Here is a 17,330-nt window from a genome sequence, read left to right on the forward strand (position 1 = left end):
TCTCAGAAATATGCTTAGCCACACGGCATCTATGAAATAGCGCTTTCACATAAAAGTCATTCTTTTTCAACAAAGGAGGGAAGCCAGAGGCAGTAAAGATTCTGGCTTCTCGTTGGTGTATTGTGTTAATTTCATTAAGGAAATAACTTCAATTTATATTGGCAGGATATTAACCTGGCCTGTGTTGTCTGGAAATTCTTAACCACAAACTCCTTAGATTCACAGATTTATGTATTTTGAAGCAGTGCCAAATTCTTGGAGGTCGTGTACTGACATGGATTGAGAGCTGGCTGGCAGACAGGAAACAAATAGTAAGAATAAACAAGTCAGAATTTGCTGGAGGAACTCAGGAGGCCTGGCAGCATCTGGAGAAAAATCAGAGTTAAAGTTTCAGATCCAGTGACCCTTCTTCTGCACTGAATGAACAATTCATTTTCTAAGTGGCAGCTAGTGACCAGTCAGATACAGCAGGAATCAGTCAGACCCCAACTATTCACTATATTTATACATATATTAATGATTTAGGTAATGGAACTAAATGTAATATCTCCAATTTTGCAGACAACACAAACCTGGGTGGATGGGTGAGCTATGAGGAGGATACAGAGATGCATCAGGGTAATTTGAACAATTTGAGTGTGCAAATGCATAGCAGGTTAAACATAATGTGGATAAATGTGAGGTTATCCACTTTGGTAGCAAAAGCAGGAAGGTTGATTATTATCTGAATGGATATAGGTTGGGAAAGATGAAAGTGCAACGAGACCTGGATGCCCTTGCTCACCAGTTAATGGAAGTAAGCATGCAGGTATGTTGATGTTCATGGTGAGAGGATACAAGTATGGGAGCAGGGATGTCTTGCTGCTGCTGTACAAGACCTTAGTAAGGTCACACCTGGAGTTTTGGTCTCCTTATCTGAGGACTCTGGCTAGAGAGGGAGTGCAACAAAGGTTTACCAGACTGATTCCTAGGATGTCAAGATTTAAGTTTGAAGAGACACTTGATCAATTAGGAATATATTCACTGCGGCTTAGAAGAATAAGAGCAGATCTCATAGAAACCCAGAAAATTCCAACAGAACAAGACAGACTAAATGCAGAAAGGATGTTCCTAATGACCATGAGGCCAGAGCCAGGAGTCACAGTCTAAGGACACAGGGAAGGCCATTTAAGATTGAGGTGAGCAGAAATTTCTTTGCCCAGAGACTCATGAGCCCACGGAATTCTTTGCCACAGAAGGCGATTGAGGCCAGAACATTGAATGTTTTCAAGAAGGATATAGACATAGTGCTTAGGGCTAAAGGTTATGGAAGGAAAGCAGGAACAGTTTCCTGAGTTGGGTGATCAGCCATGTTTGTACTGAATACTGTATCAGGCTCAAAGAATTGAATGGCATACTCCTGTTCCCATTTTCTGTGTTTTTACATTTCTGTGAAAGTGTGTGGATAGTACTGTACACAGAAAGGGTTGAATTTAATACAGGCAGCACAGTCCAAATGCCTCCAGTGTAAAGGTCATAGGTGAGCCTAACCCTATGACCTTTGGCAGGCTCACTCAGGATCCATCTAATAACTGCTGATGACTTAGCAGCACCATCAAGAGCAGTGGTCACTGCTAGATCCACTGGAGTCAGGAGGGATGTGTGCTATGATGGAACCAATGTTGAAGCTTAGTCTGGGATCTCACCAGGCCTAGGCTGCCAGGCCATAACAAAAGAGTGGAATGGAATGGGGGCACCTCCCAGAGTAGACAGAGCAGAGAGGAGGGAAACAGGAGGGAGTGGGGGAGGTGGGAGGTGGGGGGGGGGGGGGGAAGCTATTGAAGCCTTCTGATTGACACAGGAGCCAATAAAGGAGATCCATTCACCCTTCCTGACTAGGACTCCATGTGGCTTATCGTGAGTGCTGAACACTAGGTGCTGGACTCAAAACATCATGGGTTGTGGTAGAACCTTCTTAAGAGGCCAGTAACTGAGTAAAATTGGAGTAAGGTGGGCAGGTAAGCACAGGGAACAGTGCCACTGGCATGGAGCCCAATTTTGCAGATACACACCCCCAAACCCCACTCCCACCCAACCTCAAGGGCCATAAGTGTTCATCTCAACACACACACACACACACACACACACACTCCAGGGCAATGCTTCTTTTCTTGGGCTGCTGATCTTCTACATTTTCACCAGTATGTGGGAGGATGAGCAAAACTCTTTTTATACAGTGAGTTATGCATTACTTGAAAAGATGGTGGATGCAGCTTCAATAGTGCTTTTTAAAAACAAAATTGGGTATGTGCTTCTAAAAAAAGGACGTGGAATTTCAGAGCTATGGGAAAATAACAAATAAGTGAGACCAATGGACAGGATTTTCAAACAGCCAGTACAAGCAACAATGGTGAGGGGTCTTCTGTGTTGTATCATTCTACATTGGAAGAGATCTAAAAAACAAACACAAAATTAATCCTCCATAACATGCTCTGACGTTTGTAGATGTATACAAACTAATATTGGACTCATTTATCCTTCATGACCACCATTATGGCTGCCAAATTTTACTGTGGTTTTGCATCTGTGTGGTTGGAAACTGTTATAAACAGCAATAGCAAATATGTGGTTGAAAGTGAGAAGGAAATCTTTAGACTGTAGCAGCAGGATGTGGATGGCGTCATCAGTTAGGCATCAAAATGGAAAATGGAATTTAATCCAGGAGAATGTGAGGTAACGCATTTTGGAGAGTGCAGTAAAGCATGGGAATATGCAATAAATGCAAGTTACTGGAAAGTGTGAAGAAACAAAGGGACCCTGCTCACATATTCTTAATGGTAGCAGGGCAGCTCAATAGGATAATTAAGAAAGCATTTGGCATACTGTGCTTTATTATACAATGCATAGAAATATAAGGGCAGGAAGATTATGCACGAACTGCATAGAACCCTAATTAGACAACAGCTTAACTATTGCATGCAGTTCCAGTCTTCTCATTATAGGCAAAATATTGCTACAATGGAGAGGGTGCAAAGGAGATTTATAAGATTATTGCAAGGAGTAGAAGTTTTTAATTAAAGGAGTTTATTTGTGATGCCCCAAAGGGAGTTAATAGAATTAACCTATTTACCTTAACACACAGGTCCAAAACAAGGGAGCACAGATTGACAGTAATTGACAAGAGTTTAAAGGGGAGATAAGAAAAAATTCTTTCATCTAGATAGTGAAGGGGACCTTGAACTCACTGCTTAAAAGAATAGTACAGGCAGAAAATCTCAGCAGATTTAAAAATGATTTGGATGGCTACTTGAAAAGCCCTGACCTGAAGACCTTTGAAGATAGTGCAGGAGATTAGGCTGAGTAGCTCTTTGTCAATCAGCAAGGAAACAATGCATCAAATGACCTATTCCTCTATCATCTCATTGATCTCTGATCTCTGTAATTTCTATAGACATTTTCACGAATTATCTTTTGGTTCATACAATAGATTGCATTATATTAGTCAACCGTTAACATCTCAAAATCTAGCCGTTGGTCTGAAATGGTTGCAGGGCTCACAGTTGGTTTAGCCCAAATGCAGATATATAAACATTGAATTGTATATATATACATTCTGATCATTTTTAAGGGATCATTCTAATCCATCCTCCTCAAGATCAGGGCAGCAGCTGATCCCTGTTCTCATAGCCCATTTGGTCTTGGACATCTTCATTAGGATGGATTTCTTCTATTTCGATTCCAAAAGGTTTTCCACTGACACCAAATCCCTTCACTGCAGCACATTTATTTGACGAGTTAACAATTGGTATGATTTTTATCATGAAAGCAGCACTCAACTTTGTTCTTTTTGCTCCAGCATCCTTTAGTGTTTGCCATTTGGGGTCTGCTCTGTGTTAAATCCCAATGCGTCTTCATACACATCCTGAGTTGTTTACTTGATCTCAAGTTTGAATGGAGAAGTTGAGTAAAACATCTCAGGTGAAAATTGTGGCCAACACCTAATGTGAGTTTAGCATTTCTTAGCAGAAGAGTAGGGGGTTTGATATATATATGCTGACTATAGGCCGATACATATTTTTGGTTCTGAAACAAGGGGGTCATCTTGAGTCAATACACTGTCCTGTATTTATGTGCTGTGCTCAATGATGCATAAATGGTTTGATGTTAAACAAATCCTAATTATATTCAAAAAATACTAATAATGCCTCTATGCACTCCATCAAATTCTACAAATTTAGGTCTGACCTCTTGTCATTATGCACATTGATATTAGCTATTTTAACATTCAAATTAATGTGGAGCCAAAAATAAATACACAAATAAATGGGGAACAGCACAGGGATGTGTTTTCTAAATTCTAATGGCAATGTATTTGTTGTGGAAAGAAACTCTAACTTGCGCCAAATAGGTGTGTCTCTGAGAAAAATTAAATTTATAGTATCTTTTTCTTTTTAATAGTACATCCACTCAGCAGGGATCATCCATCGGGTAAGCTCCACTCAATGCTATCTTTTATGTTTAATTTCTAAACATGAAACACTGATTATAGTTTGATTGTCACCAGGCATCACAAAAAGTAATGGAATGTACCTGTCATGTTTTGAGGCTTGCAATTACAAAGACAAAAGAAGTCCCAAGTATTAACATATTTCAATAGTTTAACATGTTGCCCATTCTAGCAGGTTCTCTGATGTTTCATTGGAGGTCCAGTTTGCATGAGAGTTGCTGGACAATTGTAGCACATTGTGAATAAGGAACTGTGAAGCCCAAAGCAAAAATGAGTCCTGCAATTTGTACAGGACTTTAATTTGATGCCATATTTGTCATAGTTTATTATGATGCTCAAATAAAGGGGTGTAGCGTTTTCTTGATGGCCAAGTTGAAGGATCAGAATTTTGCCTTTGTTTTGATGGGAAGACATGTAATCTAGAAATTAGTTTTTTTCTAAGGGAGAGATGTTTTGTTTTAAATTTGATCTCAAAAGACTGAGGTGGACCTGCAGAGCCAACACATTGGGAAATCCTATCACTAGCCTGTATGAATGGGCTGAAAGCTCAGATCGAACATCACTAGAATTATTAGCATTTGCCAAGATCAGTTCATGCCATTATAATGGCAGTGCTATAGTACCTAGAAATGCCAAGGGGGACCACCTTCTGAGGACTTTTCAAGGACTGTAATGCCGTCTTATTTACTGCACTGTGGATAAAGCCAGGGCTGTTGCAGCGTATAAAAAAAGGTCTCACAAACTTTCGCTTAGCAAAGATTAGCTTCCCTGGTTAATTTATGTTTTTTTTATGGTTGATCTGTTGTCAGGATCTTAAACCTGGGAATCTGGCCATCAATGAGGACTGTGAACTCAAGGTAGGCTCAATTTTTTGATTGTGGTTTAGTACATTGGTTTAAAAACTGGCAAAAAATAGAGTGCCATTTTCTCTCAAGACTTTTTGTGTATCCTTTGAAAATGTTAACGGTGATATCTGCAGTACCAAGGTTTCAACATGTGGCATGTTCCTCATGCCCAACAGATCTTATTGAGCAGGATATCAATAATACATGCTCCACCCAGAAGCCAATTTTTTTTAAAAATTGCATGCAGTTCTCCAGTTGGCCACAGATTCAGTGGAGCAACCTTAATCACCCATGAAAATATGACAGTGAGCAAAAGGCCGTGTTCAACTCTGCTACCACCAGACAAAAACTTTATGATATCTTTATCGTTTGTTGTTAGTGCTGATGACTAGATTAATTTTTGTCAGACACCATCAGACATCTGTTCATCCCCAAACACACCCGATACTGAAAGCTTGTTGTCCTCCTATTTGATATCACTATCATTTCCATTTAATTAATTTGAACAGCATTACTGCTGGGTACTCCAGATGAGTTTGCTGATTAAAAAAAATGCTCTCTCTCGAGATGAAATTAAGAACAAATATGTTAACATATTCACCTGAGATTCCTTGTCTCACCTTTCATCATAAAAGCTGAACCATTTGTTTCAAATGGATTAAAAATACACCATTGTATAAAAGTCAAAAAGATCATTCAAACACATTGTCTCAAATACAATTTCAATGTCCTTTAATCCCACTCAGTACAAATGAGCTTATGAGTTCTCTGGATCAGTTCTAGTTTTATTCCTTTTGCTTTTCTTCTGTATTCTTGTCTCCTGCTGGTCACAACATGTATAGCCTGAATCCAGTGTTCCAAAATTTAAAGACCGCACACTAAATGAGTGGGATGTAGACTAACTGCTGCACCCAGGCAAAATGGGTCCATGCCATTGTTGCAAGCCATGCTGAACTCTTAGTAAAATGTTTTTCCAAGTTGAAACTTGTGGACTGCAAGCCAGGTGTCAAAGTGCAAAGAAAGTTCAAAATAGAGCAGAATGAGGCTATCACTTAAAGGTATCCTTCCTTTTCCAGTATGAAGTTAAGCTCTGTCATCGGATTCATGTTATATTTGTATTGTAATTACATGGTCTGAATAAGGTGAAAACTTTCAGCACCAAACCTACAGTTAGAATGTGGGTGTGCCTTCAATGAAATTATGAAAGAGTAAAGGAGAAGAAAAGCATTTATTAACGTCTTCTTTCAGCAACCGTTTGTAATTTCGTTGAAAATACTGTTCTCACTTTAAGGAACCAAAAGAAACAACTCTGGAGTTTTAGCCTGTACAAAGTTACACAGGATCGTGGTTTGTGTGTACAAAACACATTTGCCTTGACCTTTTTAATGCTCTTCAATTTGTATTATAGATTCTAGATTTTGGATTGGCAAGACATGCAGATCAAGAAATGACTGGTTACGTAGTTACCAGATGGTACCGTGCCCCAGAGGTAATACTGAACTGGATGCATTATACACAGACAGGTAATCTTATACCCTGTATAGATACATTGCGGAGATGTAAAATCACGGTTTTCCATTTTGTTTCCACTGCTACAAAAATTAGATAATATTGGACTTATTTTACCATATTATTCTGCCTGTGTGAGAAATGGGTTTATTTGAAGTATGTGTGAATAATGCTCACATATTCTGAATTTTATTTTCCATTACCCAGAATCTCACAGCTCTTGACCAAAATGCCATGAGCAACAAATAACTTGCATTTTCTGATAACAATACCAGCAAGTCTCTCAATTTTTGCATGACAAGTTTGCTTTTAAAATGAGCACATTAGAAAGGTGGAACAGGGTCAGAAATCAGGGTGATCACATGTTGCATCTACCCAAAGGGGTCAACATGGCTTCTGTGCCATTTTCTGGGCCAGACCTATCTTAGATTCAGCATACAAGCTGAATGGTCATGCCTTCTGTATTGAGCTCATCCACTGCGAAAGGAGAAAAACAAATACAGTTGAGTTATGGCTGGGTTGAGCAGCTCCAGACAGAATGTTAAAGTTCTATGATGGATCTTCTCAAACAGCCAGCCTTTCTCTGACATGAACGTGCTGACCCTCACTCCTCTCCCACACTTTGCACCCTCAACTATCAGAAGAAATGGGAGCTGCATTAGGGCACTAGCCTCTCAAACCATTCAAGCAGATCATGGCTGATATGCCCAAGGCCTCTAATTCTCCTTCATACAGCTTATCATAGCTCTCAACTCCTTGAAATTTTAAAAAAAATTCCTCTTTAAGTAATTTGTGACCCACACCCTGTGGGGGAGAGAATTCCAGACATTCACTACTCTCTGGGAGAACAAATTCCTTTAAACGAGTGTTCTCTTATGTTAATGGTGACTCTTAGTTCGAGATTTCTCACACTTATAGAAACATCTTCTCAGAATCTTGTACATTTCAATAAGATCATCCCTCTAAACACTAATGATTAAAAGCTTAACCTGCGTAGCCGTTCTTGACACTTCTTCAGGAATCAGCTGATGAATTTCTTTCAAACTGCCTCCATTGCCAATACATTTTTATTTAAACAGGAGGATCGTAAAATCCGATGTGGCCTTAAAAACACCCTGTAGAGTTAGAACAAAACATTCCTGTTTTTAAACTCTATTCCCTGAGCAATCAAGTTCAAAACTCCATTTCCTTTCTTAACTTTGCTGCAACTAAATGCTAACATCTTATGTTCCATGTGCAAAAATGCCCAGATCCCTCTACTTCACTTTTCTTTGCATTTTTCTCCATTTAAATAATTTTCTACTTTTCATTCTTCCTAACAAAGTACATAACCTTATACTTTCCTACATTAATCTTTATCCATCAGGCTTCTGTCTCCACTCAATCTATATATATCCATTTGTAGATTCCTTATGTCTTAAATGCAGTACACCCTCCAATTTAATTGTATATCATCTACAAATTTTGATACATTACACTCTGCTGAGTCATTAATATAGTATAACTAATTGAGACACAAGACCAATCCTTATGACACTCCAGGAGTTATTTTCCTATCCTGAAAAAGATTCAGCAATCCCAACTTTCTGCCTTCTATGTGATAACCAATTCTAATCCATGCTAATACATTACTCCCAATACCATGAGCTCCCATCTTGTACAATAACCTTTTCCATGGCAATTTATGTAACAATGAACCAACTAGAGAATGAGCCATCTTAGACTGGTATTATGCAATGAGAAAGGAATGATTGGTAATGTATTTGTGAGACATCCCTTGGGGATGAGTGACCATAATATGATAGAATTCTTCATCAATGAAGAATTAGGTAGTTGATTCAGAAACCAGAGACCTGAAACTTATAAGAGAAACAACAATGGTATGAACCATGTATTCGCTATGATAGATTGGGAAATGTTACTGAAAAGAATGACAGTCAATAAACAATGGCAAATATTCAAAGAGCGAATGGGAGAACAACAAAAATTGTTTATTTCTGTCTGATGCAAAAGTGCAAAGAGAACATTGGCCAAACTATGGCTTATGCAGGAAGTTAGAGGTAGTATTGGTTGTTTAAAAAAAAGACATAGAAATTGGCAAGAAAAAAACAATTAACCTGAGGATTGGAAACAGTTTAGAAGGCAGCAGAAGAGGACCAAGGGAATGAATAAGAAGGGGAAAATAGTATGAGATTAGGCTTGCAGGGAACATAAGAACTGACTGTAGAAGTTTATAGGTGTGCAAAGAGAAAAAGATTAGTGAAACCTAATGTAGGTTCCTTACGGTCAGAAATGGTGGAATCTATAATGAAGAAATGGGTGATGAATTAAATCCATACTTCACTTCTGTCTTCACAATGAAGCACAAGCAAAGTACCAGAAATGATGGGGTTTGGTGAGAGAGAGGAACTGAAGCACATCTGTATTAATAGACAAATGGTGTTGGAGAAATTGATCGGTTTAAAGGCTGATAAATTCCCAGGGCTTGATAACCTGCATCCCAGAATACTTAAAGAAGTGGCCCTGGAAAGGGTGGATGCAGTGGTAGTCATCTTCCAAAATTCTTTAGACTCTGGAACAATTACAGATTGAAGGGTAGCTAATGTAACTCCACTATTTAAAAAGGGAGGGATAAAGAAAACAGCGAATTATAGACCAATGATGTCAGTAGTAGGGAAGATGCTAGGGACCATTATCAAGGATTTTATGTCACCGCACGCATGGGAGGATCAGGCATAGTCAGCATGGATTTACATAAGGGGCATCATTCTTGATAGATCTATTTGAATTCTTCAAGGATGTTTCTATTAGACCTTTGGATGTAATTTATTTGGACTTTCAAGAGGCTTTCAACAAAGTTCCACATCAGAAATTAATGTAAAAATAAAATGCGTAACAGGGGGTAGTGTATTGAGACGGATAGAAAATTGGTTAGCAGATAAGAAACAGAGAGTAGGAGTAATTGGGTCATTTTTCTGAATGGCAGGCAGTATTTAGTAAGTTACTATAGGGATTGATACTAAGATCCTAGCTATTCCTGATGATTTTGATAAGAGAAAGAAAACACCTGCACTGTAACAATTGTGAAATTAATTCAGTGAGATAGGCATACACTGAATTGAGAGATCTGTCAATGCACTCTTGTTTATAGATTTTGTGAAGGAGGTACTAGCAAGATGTTCAGGGTTGGTGGAAAACTGAGGTCAGCAGTGACAGGGCAGGAGGTTTAGTAAAAATCACCAGAGGAGATGAGGACGGTGTGCTAGAAATAATAACTCGATAATGGTGGGACCAGAGTCCAACTTCTGGAAGGGTGAACATTGGAGATGGGTGAAAAGTGTCCTTAGCATGCAGTGAGGACACCTCATCCAGGCACATCATTTGGAAAAACCCAGTTCAACTCATTAAAAAAAGGTGCAAACATTTTGAGGATTTTTACAGTGTTTTCCACTTGTTTGCATTCCAACAACACAGCCTACAGAAAAGAAGCACTGAGAGCAATGTTTGGATTTCCAAGGTTAAATGTACGTATATGATCTCCAGAAGTTGTTGTTTGTTTCAGATGAATAATGATGACTACTGATCATTTTATAATGATTTCTACTGAAAAATATAGTCCATTAAAACATGGTGTTTGAATTGAAACCAAATGTATGCTCAGTTCTCAATGTGCTGGCAGTTTGAAGCTGTTGGAAATTAATTGGTAGTTTATGGACCAGAATTCATTAATCCTACAGCTGCTTGCTTCTCGATGGTTACTTCTGAGGTGGAACAAGGACTGGAATAATGAATCGTACGAATCACACAAATTAAGTGACAACACTGTGAATGTTGCAACACAACTCGGACTACAGCAGTTCAAGGTGTTGCTTTACCCTCTTAGCTCAGGCAGTTGGAGACTAGCAATTAATGTTGGCTTTTCTGATGATAGCTACAGCCTTGAATTAATTAAAAAATCCACAAACCTTTTCCAGCTATGATCAGATATCGAATAAGATACTTTGAGCTTGGATCCTAATGAAGAATCTTTATGGTTCCAGATCAGGAGGACCACTGCTTTAAGCAGTGATTTGATAATATGAACTGATTAAGTTACATTTAGTGTTATTGAGCAGGGTTGAAGAAAAACATCGGCTGTTAAGGCTTTGTGCTACAAATTTGTCTTGGGATTGGGAGTGGGATTATGACCGGACTCCTCTCTTCAGCTCACGTCTGTTGTTTTAATATTGGGATTGATAGAAGCAAAAGTCACACAGAGAAAGAGCACAGCTGTTAAGGCAAATCAGCTGAACCATATTCTTTCTTTCTTGTGTGGTGCCATGAAAGATGAATGAAGAGTAGATTAAAAATCATGTCAGCATTTATATATATATTCCGATACAGATTTATTATTCTGAATTTCCCAAAATAATTCTTACCGTAATTTCTTCATACTGGCAGTAGATGGGTACAATGTTACACTGCAGGAGCGCATGACTACAAGATAACAAGTATACACAGGTAGTTTTTCCTTTATATATAAATAGGATTTAGATGATAATTTTGAAGAAAGCAAAGAATGTGAGTTTAAAGTGGAAGTTGAAGTATGTCACACTGGATCCAGATATACCAGACCCTCCAACCTTGTTTAACCTGAGGGCTATTCATGTTTCCAAACTCCATTGCAATGTTCCAGGAATACAACTATTATAGAAATTAGTTTTGTTGTGTATCATTGGCAACTTCGGCTTTAGCCCTAGATTTTTTTTGTCCATTTAATCATGCATTGCATGAAAACTGAGAATGTCAGGATACAACATATTACACCCAAATCATCTCATGAAGATAAGATATTAGCTGGATGGGATTTGAGATTGCCTTTGGACACTTAACATCAAGTGAATGTGATTTTATTTTTGTATTTGCTGCTTGTTGCATGAATTAAATACGTCTTGTGTATTCATTAGGTGCTTTGTGACTTATATGATCTCTGGTCATTTGTTTTTCTTTCCTTTAATTTAACCTTGATTCTTTTCCTGATTCTTTTGAGATTTCTGTATATTCCAGTTATATTACTTTCCATGATATCTGTTTAAAATCTTATTTACATACCTAGCTATCATTTATTAGAACCTCGGCTTTCACCTACATTGGGTACAGTCTGCCTTAACCGTCTTTCCTGGCCCAGTGTCTCATGAACAAAATGCCTCCTTTCTATGCTAGTCCTTTCACCACATGGTTTTATTTTACTAATGTTTGTCCCTAAACCAATAAATATATGACTTTAGCAATAATTTCTAGGTATCCTTTCTATTTTGTGGTACCTGAAACTGTCCAATTTCGGACTCATCAGGACTTCACATTGCTGAAGAGAAACATACTTCTTATGATAGTCCAGCGCTGTAGATAGGTTATTGTTGTTAGCCCTTTTGATCTCGTATTTTAAACACCTCACCCTTATATATTAGTTATGTGTTAATTTGTTCTCTCTTAGGAGTTATGCTACCCTCAGCTTTTTACTTTCTTTTGATAAGACTGATCTGTTCTGTTTTTGGTTCAAAATGGATAAACTCTCATTTTCCTGTGTTCTTAAAGATGAAAGTGTAATAACAGTAAGTTGAATTTGGCATTGATTCCTAATGTATATAATTTACATCTAGAAGTATGATCCAGAAAATAGAAGATCATTCAGTAAATAGGTTGTTTTGCTGGATCAAGGATATTTGCTATTGATTTTTTAAAAATGCTTCTACCTTGTCATCCCGCTACCCTGCTGAAAAATTCCCAACCTAAACTTATTTTCATCAGCTCAATAAAATGATGTATGGTTTATTCCCTATTTCTGACACTGTTGCATCACATTTTTGAGTTTGTGCTGTAGTTTTTGACCAAGCACTTTGGAAAGCAGCTTTTATTGCAGTACTGAATAAGGCATTTATTTAAATATTTTTCATCAAGTCAAAACTCCTCACAGTATGGTCCTGTAATACTAGGCTGTGTGTTAGGGATCAGTAGGTATCATGAAATTGTGGAGATAAACAGCTGATAACTCTGCTTTACCTCCTGATTTCAAATGAAATCAAAACACTATAGTATTCTAGTCCTGATTGAGTGAAATAGCTATAATTATAGATATTTCTTTTGGTTCAAATAAGAGGTTTTATGGTTGCAATGATTATTGTTTCTGATGTATCTGAAATGACATTATTCTGAATTTGCCAGTAAAAGCTACATTTATCATGAGAATTAGTGGCCAAAAAATTCTTAATTCTGCTCAACTTCAGTTAATGGCATTTTTAAAGGTGACTTTACTGAAAAATTAACGTTTCATGAAAGTTAAAAACATTCAGTAATTTATTTAGGTTTTCTAATTGAGTTTTTCAATTAATGCATACATAAAAAATGCTGTGTGCAAATTATGAATTCTAACAGTTGCTCTTGGGTATTTGCCACAGATATAATTTAGAAATGCAGAATTTTGACTTGTGGCTTTCACTTCTTTTTATTTTTTTTTGTTCCTTTTTTCAAATGGCTTTTTTTGTTAAAAAGATTTATCAATCACTGGGATAGACTACTTGTTCAGTTAAATGAAGGAACTTGATCAGCAGAGCGACCTTTTGCTTTCCCATAACTTATATACGGGAGAGGTTGCTTCAGGACGCAGCTTAGTCTTGTTGGTTAATTCAAAAATTGACTCACCTGATTATGTATACAGTAGTCCCCCCACATACCTGTGGGGGGATATGCTCCAAGACCCACCGTGGCAGTCCACAACTGTAGATTGAAGCGAACCCATTCATTTAAATGAGAAATTCACCTTCTCAGCATCCCCCAGTCCCTGGTTCCGAAGTGTTCCTTATAATATATTCGGGCTGCGGTAAACCGTGGGAAACTGAGACCACAGAAAAATGATTCCACGGATACAGGGGGGTCACCCTGTACTTATGGTTTTTGTAAAAAGTGCTAGCATATGGACCAAAGTCATTAGGCCTCAATGATAAGTGAAGAATTCTGGGTAATCCAAGATGGAGGTCTGGAAAAAAATGTGACTGTAAGAGCTGCTTTTTTGACGTATTTTCAGCATTGAAGCTGATTTCCTCAAAGTCTTGGAGCAGTAATTATTGTTTTATAAGCTATTGCAATGTTTTGGAACTTAAGAAAAAAAAGATCAAAAAGCCATCAGGATGGATATTTGAATAGGAAGGGTTTCGAAGGATATGGGCCAAATGCTGGCAAATGGGACTAGATTAATTTAGGATATCTGGTCGGTATGGATGAGTTGGACAGAAGGGTCTGTTTCCATGGCTGTACAGCTCTGTGACTCTTTAACTCTAAAACTAAATGTAATAACTCAATGTTTGCAAATCTCACAAAGCTGGGTGGAAGGGTGAACTGTGAGGAGGGTGCAGAGATGTTGCAGTGTGATTTGGACAGGCTGAGTGAGCTGGCAAATGTATGGCAGATACAGTATAATATGGTAATCACTTTTGTAGCAAAAATAAGAAGGCAGGTTAATTGAGTAATGCAAGTTGAGAGAGGGGAATGTTCAATGAGATCTGGGTGTCCTTGTGCACCAGTTGCTGAAAGTCAACACATAGATGCAACAGACAATAAAGAAGGCAACAGGATTTGAGTATAGGAACAAGGGTGTCTTGCTTCAATTATACAGGGGATTGGTAAGGTCACATCTGGAACATTGTGTGCAGTTTTGGTCATCTTTTCTAAGTAAGGATGTGCTTGCCATAGAGAGAGAGAGAGAGAGAGAGAGCACAGCGAAGATTTATCAAATTGACTTCTGAAATGGCATGACTGACATGAGGTGAAATTGAGTTGGTTAGGATTACATTTGCTGGACTGTAGAAAAATGAGGGGGATCTCATAGAAACCTACAAAATTCTAATGGGACTAGGCAACTTAGGTGGTGGAAGGATATTCCCAATGGTGAGAGAGTCCAGAACCAGAGGCCATAATATAAGAAAAAAGGCTAAAACTTTTAAGACTGAACTGAGAAATTTCTTCAACCAGAGAGTGGTGAGTCTGTGGAATTTATTAGCAAAGGAAGTGGTTGAGGCTAAAATACCACGCATTTTCAAAAGGATGGAGATGTTCTGCTATTTCTCCTTTAATAATGGACTTTGGCATTTTCCCAATAACAGATATTAAGCTTATAGTTTCCTGCTTTCTGTCGCCCTCCCTTCTTGACCAGGGTCAGCACATTAGCATTTTTCCAATTTGTTGTAACTCTCCTGGAATCCAGTGTGTCTGGAATATTTCAATGCTTCCACTATCTCTGCAGCCACTTCCTTTCAAATACTTAGATGCAGGCATTCGTCCTAACGACTTTTTCCATCCCCAACCCCACTCACCTATTGTACTCTATGCTACTTTCTCCCCACCCCCACCCCCCTCTCATTTATGTCTCCACTCTGCAGGCACCCTGCCTGTATTCCTGATGAAGGGCTTTTGTCGGAAACATCGATTTTCCTGCTCCTCGGATGCTGCCTGAACTGCTGTGCTTTTCCAGCACCACTCTAATCTAGACTCTGGTTTCCAGCATCTGCAGTCCTTGTTTTTACCTTACTTAATCTCTTTTGTTTGTCAAATCCATTGTCCTGTGTGATAGAGACTGTTACAAGATCTTTCCTCCTATTAGCACCTTTCTTTACTGTTTTTTGGGGATATTTATAGTGTCCTTCACCATGAAGACTGCAAAATGCTGGTGTAAATAATCTGCCAATTCCTGTTGCTCATTATTAATAGCCCAGTCATGTCCTCGAGGGTCCCATATTTATTTCAGCTACTTTCTTTACATTTTATATATGCATTGAAGTTCTTGCTGTTTGTTTTTACCTTTCTTATCAATTTGCCTTTCTAATTAATTTTCTCCCTCTCTTTATCAGCTTTTTAGTCATTGAATGCAGCTTCCTTAAAAATTCCCAATTCTCTGGCATACCATTAGTTTTTGCTGCTTTGTATGCCTTCTAAGTATGTACTTAGCCAGGCAAGCGTGGACATGCATATTGAGGATTTACGTATTGATTTAACTCAAATCATAAAATTGATTTTTTTTTCCCCTAGTATTGTAAACTGTTGACAACATGAAAGTAAATTCAATTGACGATTGTTAATGACCTTCTGTCACTTATATGTCTACAGTTGATATTTGGTCTGTTGGTTGCATCATGGCAGAGATGATTACAAGTCGGCCGCTCTTTAAAGGCATTGATCGTATCCTTTGCAACTGTCTCTCTGGGATAGGTGGCTAATAGATCTCAAGAAATAGCGAAGATTTTCTCAGTAATTAATTGGAAACTTTATGCAGCTCAGTAGTGCAATTTGAAATGTTAGCTTGCTCTCTCTCCATTGGTGCTGCCCCACCCCCTCTAATCTCTGGCATTTGTTGTTTAACGTCTGGAGACGTGATCAACTGAATTTTATGGGGGCACATTCTGCTCACTCCGTGGCAATAACGTGGTGCAGGCAGCCCCACAATTATCACTGAAGTAATTGTGCCTCACCATGAGAGGAAGTCACATCCTCCAGAGAAAATGGTCAATCTGATTGGCTTGCAGTCCTAGCAGCCCAGTCTTCAGTAGTGCTGTGGGGAAAAAGACAGCTTGAGTACTGGAGCGTGGTAAGTCAAACCCAGTATGGGGCTGTAAAGTCCAGCTGTAGTTTCTGTTATCCATTTTCAGTGTCCAGGCAGTCACTGAGCCCCAAGCGCCAATGTGACTGTGCATCATTCTTTCTACACTAAAGCCATCTTAAGAAAGAGTTGGGGATGGGTTCTGGTGCCCTGGACAAGATTTATTTCTTAAAGCAGCATTGCAAACAAAAGGATAATGTAATCGTTACCACAGTGCTGTTTGTGGGAGCTTGCTGTGTGTAACTTAGCTGCCATATTTCCCACAGTACAACAGTAACTACCAGGTGTCAAATATTATTTTCTTGAGGGCTCTTCTTGATATTTTCTCAGGGGGAGTGGCAACATTTAAATTTTCCTTTTTCATTCTTACTGACTCATTTATTGGATGATGCAGTCACGTAGTAACAGTATTTTCTGAATTGATTTGATGAATGGGGTATTTGGACTAACACAGAACAGGAACTAGAATAATTCATTAATATCCTCCAGAACTGTTAAGTCTCCACTAAACTAAAAGCCACAACATACAACGAAAACATTAATATCCTGGACGCCACCGAATTTAATTTAGTACAAAATAGCAGACAAATGTCAGCAAGGAAGTCTTTATTTCAAAATAACCTTCCACAAATGGCAAGGTCACAGCTAATACATTTCCATTGCACAAGCACAAAGTTAAAATATTTTAATCAGGCAGTTACAACTTTACTTAGTGCATCTCTGATCTCAATCTCAAGTTTAAACAGTTGATTTACTGTTCATTACAATAGAGTCCATCACATTTTTCCCCATATAGCAGCTTCTGAACTTGAATACCCTTAAACTGGTGTTTCTATATTCATTTGCAACGGATTAATTATGTCAG

The 17,330-nt window shown here is 38.3% G+C and overlaps 1 protein-coding gene across 1 annotated transcript in view; it reads left to right on the top strand.

Moving 5' to 3' along the window:
• LOC132826728 (mitogen-activated protein kinase 12-like) overlaps positions 1–17,330 on the top strand; it is a 70,784-nt gene that overhangs the window by 39,110 nt on the left and 14,344 nt on the right. Inside the window, exons 5-8 of the mRNA XM_060842848.1 lie at positions 4,438–4,467; positions 5,296–5,343; positions 6,740–6,854; positions 15,976–16,047. Coding sequence (XP_060698831.1) covers positions 4,438–4,467; positions 5,296–5,343; positions 6,740–6,854; positions 15,976–16,047 — 265 coding nt within the window. The remainder of the gene's footprint in view (positions 1–4,437; positions 4,468–5,295; positions 5,344–6,739; positions 6,855–15,975; positions 16,048–17,330) is intronic.

This window comes from Hemiscyllium ocellatum, chromosome 23, assembly GCF_020745735.1.
Source record: "Hemiscyllium ocellatum isolate sHemOce1 chromosome 23, sHemOce1.pat.X.cur, whole genome shotgun sequence".
NCBI classification, from domain to species: domain Eukaryota; kingdom Metazoa; phylum Chordata; class Chondrichthyes; order Orectolobiformes; family Hemiscylliidae; genus Hemiscyllium; species Hemiscyllium ocellatum.